The sequence below is a fragment of the Fukomys damarensis genome, unplaced genomic scaffold (genome assembly GCF_012274545.1).
Source record: "Fukomys damarensis isolate Sample0158 unplaced genomic scaffold, DMR_v1.0_HiC HiC_scaffold_39, whole genome shotgun sequence".
NCBI classification, from domain to species: Eukaryota; Metazoa; Chordata; class Mammalia; order Rodentia; family Bathyergidae; genus Fukomys; species Fukomys damarensis.
Window position 1 is genome coordinate 25,656,642 of NW_022900951.1, and position 10,512 is coordinate 25,667,153.

The 10,512-nt window shown below is 39.3% G+C and overlaps 1 protein-coding gene across 1 annotated transcript; it reads left to right on the top strand.

Moving 5' to 3' along the window:
• Positions 1-983: 983 nt before the first annotated feature.
• LOC104854686 (melanoma-associated antigen B2) lies at positions 984-2,000 on the top strand. Its single transcript, XM_010613273.1, has one exon. The coding sequence runs from the start codon at positions 984-986 to the stop codon at positions 1,998-2,000; it is 1,017 nt and encodes a 338-aa protein (XP_010611575.1).
• Positions 2,001-10,512: the final 8,512 nt, after the last annotated feature.

Genomic DNA, 10,512 nt, shown 5'->3' on the forward strand with positions numbered 1-10,512 from the left:
AGAAATTCCAGAGAAGAGACAATGTTCTTTGGTAGATCAGCAGGAACATAAATGTATATTGTCCCAGAGTCTAACTTGACTCTGAACCACAAGGAAAAGCACATACCTAGGGCCCCAAACTGCGACTGACACCACTCAAACTCTGGAGAACATGACAGTACAGCCAGATACACCCTCTGTCACATCCTCCACTAAGAGTCAGGGATGGTGTCCTGACATCTGAATAGGACTGAGCCCAAGGTAAAGTACATACCGCAGGATGGGATAGAAAGTATCACTTCCTCAAGCCCACATGAGAGAAAAGTCAACAAGCAGCTCTTTATGGCCACAAAGTTTGGATTTCCACAACTCAGATGCCAACTAAAAGTTTAACATTACCCTGTATCAAGTCCAACTAATATGAGTGAGTGCTTTTCACGGTGCAGCACCAGCCAGCACAAAGGCATGCTTCATACGGTAGATGCAGACAAGTTGAGGCTTCTGTGTGAGGATTGGGTCCCAATGAGCACAGAACCGAGGCAGCACCACAGACCTCTCTCAGCATTGCCTCCCTGTAGAAGTAACTGAAAGAGAAATCTCTGCATTTTTGCAGGATATGAGGTCCTTTGAGCTGTTAGCCTCAGAGTAGTGCAATAAAGAGCACCCTGGCCCTGCAAAGTCCATCCACAGTCATGTGAGTGCAAAATCTGAGGAACCTTGAATGCGGAGGGACAATGCACAGGCAGCACTTGTTCTCAGCACTGGAGTCCTGGAGAAGGGGGCAGCCAAAGAAATAAGATAACTCTCTCTACCAGGTGTCCACTTGCGGGGGGAGGAAGCCAAAGAACCCAGTGGGGAGCAGGAGCAGGAAAGACGTGCTTCCTGGAAGCCAGTGGTATCTTCCTGATGAAAGCGCTCACAAGATTTCATTTTCTCTCTTCCAGGTTTTAGCAACACCTGCTTCCAACTGACACTGGTCCCTGCTGTTCCTGCCCTCTGCCATCATGCTCCAGGGAAAGAAGAGTAAGCTCCGTGCTCATGAGAAACGCTGCCCAGCCCGTGGTGAGATCCAGTGTCTTCCTGGGGCACAGGAAGGAGAGACTCCTTCCTGCTCTTCTCTCTCCGGAGATGCTGCTCCAAGCTCCTATGCTGGTGCTGTTGCTCAGAAGTCCCAAGGAGCTCCACCCACCACTAGTGCTGCTGCTCTTGCTTCATTCAAAAAGTCCGGTAAAGTTTCCAAGAAGCGAAGAGAGCAAAAGGCGACTTCCTTTACGACTACAACCCCGACTGAGGTCTCAGAGAAAGAGCTCCTAATGAAGAAGGCAGGAATGCTGATGAACTACCTTCTGTACAAGTATCAGATGAAGGAGAACGTGATAAAGGGTGAAATGGTGCAGATTCTCCACAAAAGGTTCCGCCCACAATTTCCAGAGATCCTACAGTTGACTTTGGAATGGGCAGAGCTGCTCTTTGGCCTTGAGCTAAAGGAAGTCAAGCCTGGCGGTGGCATCTACATTCTTGTCAAAAAGTTAGATGACTCCAACAGTGGGAGTCACGGCAGTAGCTTGGAAGTCCCCATGAACGGGCTTCTGATGCCTCTCCTTGGCTTGATCTTCTTAAATGGCAACTCTGCCTCAGAAGAAGAGCTCTGGGAATTCCTGAATAAGATGGGAATCTATGATGCAACGGACCACCTAATCTTTGGTGAGGCACGCAAGTTCATCACCAAGGATCTGGTGCAGAAAAAGTATCTAGTGTACCGCCAAGTGCTTCCCAGTGATCCGCCACGCTATGAATTCATGTGGGGCCCAAGGGCACACGTTGAGGTAAACAAGATGAAAATCCTGGAGTTTTTGGCCAAGGTCAATGAAACGGTCCCTAGTGCCTTCCCATCTCATTATGTACAGGCTTCGAGAGATGAGGAGGAGAGGGCCGAAGACACAGCTGCAGCCAGCCAAGGCACTGCTGCTCAGTCTATTCCAGGTCCCGGGGAGACCTCCAACGTCTGCCCCCCCGAGTGAGATGGGAGCCCGAATCTGCATTTCACTTTGGAAAAGCCTTTTTACCTTACAGGTAGTGGGAAGTTGACATCCAGCTAGGGATGTCATTACTGTAGATTAGGACCCATCTTTATGAATGCCACGAATCACACCTGTATTGATTGCTAGCATTAAACTGAAATGTAGTAGTGTTAGTATCCTTTAATACTTTCTAACAATCATTTAATATGTTTTGTGTTCATAGTGAAGCCATGGCTTTGAAAGGGAAATGTGTAAGAACCCCACCAAATGTAATCGGTGACTTAAAATAGAGTAAAATAAAGCAAAGCATAGGCAGCTGTTGTTTCGCCTTATTCAATATATCTCCCTTTGTGAGATTCTGATGTATACCCGGTTACGTCAAATGGTAGAAATCTATGGTTACAGTCACATGATAATATGTTATAGTCCTTGCTCAGCGGCTCAAATTTTCTTATCTTCAATTGAGTATTTTCCCTTTGCAAATGATTTCAACTTCTCGAAATGATGGTAAGATGAAGGCACTCTTGTGCTTTTAGATGTTTGGAGTCTAATAGGACTTAATGACGATGTTGGGTACACTCTGATACAGAACAAATAAAATAGCATTTCAGATGAGAGAGGGGGAGGTAGATGAGAGCAGTCCAGTGTAAACTCAGTGCCTTCTTGGGCGAACAGTTTAGTTAGACTGGAAGAATACGGCACCCCTTTCCAGGGCATTTACACAGTGTTTACAAAGATAAGAGTGTTTCTCAGAAACAGGGGGCTGGTTTCTCTCGTGACCAAATAGGCCGAGAGTCCCCTAGACTGGTGCTCTTTGCCCTGAGCTGGGGGATCCTGAGTCTGTTCTGTCATTTATGTTATCTCCTGTGCAATGTGGTAAAACACAGAGAAGGACAAGACTAGCCGTTGTTAGCAAAATTGGTGAAAATGGAGATATTTTCTTGGGGCTGCAAGGAAAGGAGTTACTGGTCTTTCTCATAAAGGTTAAAAACTTCCAGTAGAATCCTGGTGAATCATCTGCCTTCATATTAAATAAGATATCCCATACTCTAGCACATTTACTCTTTGGTATTTGCTCCTTTGCATTTTCTTTGATTGGGTTTTCTTTGTCCTTGATCTCTGCCTATTCTCTGACTTTTTTTTGTTTTTATTTTTGTTTTTTGGTGCCGGGGATCAAACTCAGGTCCTTGCGATTTCGAAGCAGGCTCTGGAAGCACTGGGCTAAATCCTCGGTCCTCTCTGACTTCTTTATAACCCAAACCTTCCCGTGATGTGAATAATCATACTCAGAATTGCTGTTAGTTGAAGGCACAACATGGGCCACATTCCCTGGTGTCTTCTATGTGCTATACGTGTTCCAACAGTCCTAGAAGATAGGCTTTCACAGACTCACTTGCCAGATGTAGAACGCACTGCTGGTAAATGGCAGGGCTAGGACCACACCACAGGTCTGAATTCTTCTAGACCGCACTGCTTTATTCCTTCTATCCTGAGACCCCAGTTCTTCTCAGAGCTCCCAAATATTTCTAGAGGGATGAAGTGTTCCCCGTGTTCAAATCACTAAATGCAGCCCTAAGGAAGGAAAGCAAAAGGGAGACGCAAGGCCACTGGGAAATATCGGTTGGGTTCATGTGCCCGGAAGCCTGTTGTCCTTACCACTGTCTTTCTTAGAGAGCTGACTCTGCCCTGATCTCAGCCTCTTTGTCCAGCTGCAACACGTTCCCGCTTACAGTCCCCTTCCTCTGATTATGCCGCAGTGAGCCTGCTTGTCCATAACGGACCTGCACTGCTGGCCAGTTCTTCCCACCTTCTCCTCTGGAGCACGCACCGGCTCCCAAGGAACAAACGACCCAGACACCGCAGCTTTCTTTCTGCATCAACGCTTCCTAGTCCCTGGAGGTCGCCCCCCTCATCGTGGACCCCTTGTCACATGGACAGCCCCTTCCATGCCATTGTTCCCTTCGGCATAGTGAAGCTTAGGAACGCCTGTCTTTCTCTGGGTGCTTCTACTACATCATCAAAGTATTTGCCTCCCACAGGTTTGCAAAGTTTATTTCTCGTAGAATGTACTGTTCCTTGACTTAGAACCCTAGGACTACAAAGGAATTTTTTTAGACCACCTTTAATTTTACCAGAGAATTTTAATGGGGTGTTTTATTCGAGATTGCCCACTGAGTACATTCACTTTTTCAAAGTACAAATGTGTACATGTGCCATAATTACACAGTCTTCCTGCTAAGGGACAGAAGTATTTTCCCTTTGTTCTTTTGATTGCTCATAGTAAAAGGATGAATTATAGGGCAAATGTACATTGTTCCTTATTTGCGAGACACTGCAAGCATGACATTCTGTTAAGCCAGTTATGTGACAATTACAAATTTCCATGAATATTGATTAAACTTCATTACAAATTCTATGTACCAAATATTGTTCGGAAAAGTTAAAGTACATAGATATGCTACACCTTCTTGCACATGCTGTATTTCTAGTCTTTTAAGGTTTTGTTGAACATTGGGTTGAAATATATTCTTTCATGCTTATCTTACTTCATATTTCCTTGTTTCTCATTAGTTTGTGTAGAAAATGTGCTTAATCCTTTACTCACATAAACTGAAATTTCTGCAGTGGCACCTTAAGTACCAGAGTTCCTCCACACATGCCTTGATATTCCAAAATATCAACAAAACCCTGCCATTTACTTTGAGAGTTCAGAACTTAATCAGAATGAACAGGTGCTTGGAAATGTTTCCAGTCAGAACATCTTCTGTTAGTGAGGAATGTCTGGGGAAACGGGCGCAATACCAAGTTTCATTGTCCACAATGCAGACACATGGCCAATGAGCCGATTAGCTGACCTGGGCCAGCTGATGAGGAGGTTTCTGATTTTAGCACCAGCATTAAAGATGAATTCACAAGTAGAGAGAGGAGAGAATCAAGTGGAAGGCCTGGAAAAACTATATGTTTGTTTGGGAAATGCTAGAAGAATTATTACCACTTTTATTTTAGGAGATCTCAGTGCAGACCTATTAGATGAAAGGGACTGAGGCAAGCCAGACAGCCATTCTCCCTTCATATTTCCCCTTCCCCCATCAGACAAAGCATAACCTGCTCACTTGTGTCTGTCATAGTACTTATGGAGCCATCTTTGTGTGTCCCACAGGTGTGCTTCTCTTCCCTGAGAACAGCGAACTTTCTCCACTATCAGAGAGAGTGAAATTATTCACATATGCAAGGCAGTCACAGATGATGGCACTTGAGGCTGGGCTGGAGGAGTACCAGTGTGCTGTGAAAGGGGCATGTGCTGTAAGGATGGGAAAATGGGACAAGAGAAAGACTGGTGCTAATTGCTTCAGTAATTCTACAGACAAAAATGGTGTAGTTATTAAGCACTTGAATGCAGCTTTTTCATGGTGTACTGTAAATATAAAGTACATTTTGTATTTCAATACATCATACAAAAAGGTTAGACATCTAAAGGTCTCATAAATAAGATATAAGAGAAAAATTCTTATTCTCTATTGCTTCTTTTAGATGTGGTTTGGAAAACCATTAAAACTCTTAGCATATCTCACAATAAGTTTCTCTTGAATGATGCTGATATAGATAGATCTCGTTTGTTTAGCAAACTTTAAGCCAATTTATTTCAATGAATAGAATACAATAATGTTTCAGTCACACTTATCAAGACATTTCTAACACTGAAAAGGAGTAAATCAGTAGATTAGTGAATTCTAAGTCAGGCTCATTAGCCCAGAGTTATAGGAAGCTGGAAGATTGCTAAGGCCGCTCCTGCTCTTAATCTGTATCATTTAATTATTCATATTATCCACTAAGCAGTAATGCTCCAAGATATGGACAATTTACTATGTGTGAATGAATTAATTAAGGAAAGAAGGGAGGGCTTTTATCCGGACAATAAAAATTTATATGCATTTTTTTATTTCCTTTTAAAATTTTTTTAGTACATGTGTAATACATAATATTTATTTCTTTATGGGAAATTGGTACATGTATGTAACATATATTAATTCTTTTATTCTTTCTTTTCTGCTTCCCTCCCTCCCCCTTTCAACTATCCCTTGAAACTTTCCTTTTCTTAGTACATGTTTGCAACGCATAATGTTTGCATTACTTATATAGAGTCGGTATATGGTATATATCACATCCCAATTCCTTTTTTTTCACTCCGTATTTCTCTCCCATCCTTCCATGTTTCAATGTCCTCCCCTTTGAGAGTAAATTTATTAAACAGACAAATATGCCAAAAAAAGGTGAACTAAATAAAATTTCTTGCATGTGAAGTCTAAAATATTTATGAGTAGTAATGTCTGTCTACAAAGACTTTTTTTCCATTTTTTATTTTTTTGTCTTTTGGTATTGGGGAATCAAACTCGGGTCGTTGTACTTGCAAGGCAGGCAGCAGAACCTCTGAACTAAATCCCTGGCCCTTGTCTCTATTTTTGCAAATAGAGAGGGTTAGAGGGGTTGAAGAGAGGGCAGGGGAATGGGGATAAAATAAGAACCAAGATAGATTATGTAAAGGTACAAATTCCCAATGACGAATGTCATTATATTGTATACTTAAAATGTACAGATAAACTTAGTGAAAAAAATAGTGTCTATCAGTAGTGAAAATATAAGGTGAGATTCTCACTATGTATAAAGAGCTTTGCAAAATTATCCATAACAGTTTTCAGGTAACTCAACTTCTAGAAATTTAGGTAAAGGTAAGAACAAGATACGTCCATAAGGTTTCATTTATGAGGATGTTTGAGCTGGCTAAGCATGAACCAAAGCCAAGGCTAAGGGAAAATCATGGCAAGTAGGGGTCTGCTGCTGACAGACACATCTGTGGAGCTATGCACATTTCTATAGAAATAGACATAATAGGGGACACAGTGAAAGTTTCACGTATCCTGCTTGGCCGGGAAAGATAACTACTACGTTAATCTGGATATAAATGTAGATTGGTCCATTTCTTGGGATAAGGTGATGATATTAGGGAAACTAAGATGATGGCATGTGTAAAAGACAATCTTATACTACAAATATATCAGCACATAAATTGATTTAAATTTTAGTAAAGACACTATGATAGATTGAATTATTAACTCAGGTTCTTCAACCTTGCCTGCATCTCTGTTCTTCTCAGGCACATCACTAGCAGAATGTACTCCCTCAATTTTCATCTTTGTGCTTAGCTTGTGCCTTGACTATGGCCAGTTACTTCTGAAGTAAAGGTTTGCAATGTGATTGGACACAGAGTTGTACTTGAAAGTCTGCCAATACCATGAGAAACAGTTTCAAGCTGTCTTGTGGTCTGAGCTAACCTACTGTGTGAAATAGTGCTAGGCCAGCCATCCTATAGATAGTGATGACAGAAGTTTAGTTTTGTGTTATGATGCTGAGTTGAGCGTTTGTTCATTAAGCAGCAGAGGTTAGCTAATAAACCTATGATACTGCCTTATTATGAAGAAAACAATTGATGATGCTGAGTTGAGCGTTTGTTCATTAAGCAGCAGAGGTTAGCTAATAAACCTATGATATTGCCTTATTATGAAGAGAAAACAATTGAGATAAATGTTAAAATATATTAGTGTATGAATCTCTAACAGTTTATTGTTCTTTATTTTGTTCACGGAGCATATTTATCTCACTATATTTAGGAAGACACACGCACTATTTAAAAGCAAGGATAGTGGAAGCAGACACTTGATATTTATATTCAAACCCTACTATTTGCTATCCATGTGATCTTTCATTATTTAACTTTTCAATGTCTCTTTTTTCACTAATGATATTGGCATAAAACAGTCTCTAAGTTTCATTTATATTGAGAATTAAATGTGAGTCATTCAGAAGTTTTCCTATGAAGTCATAAGGATTATGTATATAATAACCATTATTTTCTTATCAAAAAGTTTTGCTAACTTCTCATTTTGCATGCTGAGCCATTAATTAGCTTTTATTACAGTCAGGAATAGTGGTGCACTACTGTAATCTCAGCACTCCTGAGGCTGAAGCAGCAGGGTTGGTTAGAGTTCAACGCCACCGGCTACATAGTGAGTGCAAGGCCATCTGGATCTACATAGGGAGACCCTATCTCTAAAAAATAAAAAAAAAATTACCCTTTAATACAGAGAGAACATAGACCCTATAGAGAACTTTGATGTTTCAAAAAATAAATTCTAGGCATGATTATCACCACTTATAATTATATCTTGCTTTGTCTGACTTGACAAACCTGAAATATAAATAAATCAGTGAGTGGAACACATGAGAGATGACAGGAAACTAGAACGTAGAGACTTACAGAGATGGAAGAGGACCATGGAAGACAGAGGAAAGGAAGAGAGGAGCAAAGGATTGAAAATGAATAAAATATATGACATGCATGTACCAATTTCCCCAAAAAACAATGTTCAGCATTGCAAACATATTATAATAAAAAAATAGATTTAGTTTTCAGACAAGGGATAATCTGTAAAACACTGTAGAACTGCTTCTATTCACATTAACTGGTAAAAAGCATTAATATTTGAAATGTTCAACCCAGGGTTTCAAAATTTTCTTAGGCTTAATTTCTTATACCACATTTCTGTTAGATGAATAAAATGCTTCTGTACACGATGTCACATATTATAATAAAAAAATAGATTTAGTTTTCAGACAAGGGATAATCTGTAAAACACTGTAGAACTGCTTCTATTCACATTAACTGGTAAAAAGCATTAATATTTGAAATGTTCAACCCAGGGTTTCAAAATTTTCTTAGGCTTAATTTCTTATACCACATTTCTGTTAGATGAATAAAATGCTTCTGTACACGATGTCATTTTTGCATAAAAAACAATGTTCAGCATTGCAAACATATTATAATAAAAAAATAGATTTAGTTTTCAGACAAGGGATAATCTGTAAAACACTGTAGAACTGCTTCTATTCACATTAACTGGTAAAAAGCATTAATATTTGATGTTCAACCCTACGATGTCATTTTTGGTCATAAAAAACAACTAAGCAATCAAGAAGGGAGAACCTCACTTATATCATATCTAGTCAGCTATAAGGGCATGTAAGGAAGAAGGATTAAAATATGTTGGAAGTGCTGCATAGTCAAATTATTTTTATGTAGCTTTTACATTTTTACTTAATTTTAACTTAATTTTTCCAAGGTATAATTTTCTCATAATTACTGGCAAATAAAATACTACACTTTAACATAAAAATATCTTAAACTTACAATTAGGTATGTGCATCTTGGGTCGGATGGACATCCTTTATATCCAGAAGACTTTTGGAATATAGTATTATGCTTTTCTAATTACAATGAATATGAAGCACATTTACTGCTAGATTCTATTGTCATGCTCTATGTAACATGACATTTAGTCTATCTCCCTCTCAATGGTTAGAATAAATAAGATAAATCTCAATTATATACTGGGATAAAATGTATTTTCAAGTTCTAAAGCATTGTGAGTTAAATAAGTTCTGAGAATCTAATCATCCTTTATTATTTCTTTCCAATAGTTAATGTCACCTAGGAGTTTAAACAACCAACCACATAACTAAAAATATAAATAAAAGTTTTTTAAGTGAAATATGCTTGTACTAAATGCAAAAAATTGAAACCAGATTTTTTTTAATGTAAATGAAAAATTAAGCACATAATTCAATCAGCATTTGTATCTTCCTTTACACTGAAAACAGTAATCTAAAAAGGGATATCAAAGAGGATATCATTTTTGTATCTTCCTTTACACTGCAAACAGTAATCTAAAAAGGGATATCAAAGAGGATATCATTTTTGTATCTTCCTTTACACCGAAAACAGTAATTTAAAAAGGATATCAAAGAGGATATCCGAAAATGAAAACACACCCCTTGTTCTTGGATAGGCAGAAGCCAACACAGTCAAAATGGCCATACTCCCCAAACTGTTATACAAAATATAATGCAATCTCAATCAAAATATCAAAAGCATACCTTGCAGAGCTAGAGAAAACAATCCTGAAATTCATTTGGAGCCAGAAGAGACCTAGAATAGCAAAAGTGATTCTGAGCACAAAGGCAAAGCAGGGGGCATCACAGTCCCTGACTGGAAATTATACTACAAAACTACAGTGATAAAAATAGCATGGTGCTGGCAAACAAACAAACAAAAAACAGACCAAAGGATTAATAGAAGAAAACAGAAGATGAAGAACCAACTCCAAACACACCGAGCCACTTTATCTTTGACAAAAGGACCAAACATGCTCAGGGGAAGGAAGAGAGACTCTCTAGTAAGTGGTGCTGTTAGAACTGAAAAATATGTTCAACATCACTGGTCATTCGAGAAATGCAAATGAAAATAACACTGAGATTCACACCAGAAAGAATGACTGCTGTCAAGAAATCAACCAATAACAAATGCTGGTGAGGCTGTTGAGAAAAAGGAATCCTTCTCCATTATAGGTGGGATTGTGGACTGATGCAACCACTGTGGATATCAGTATGGAGGGCTGGG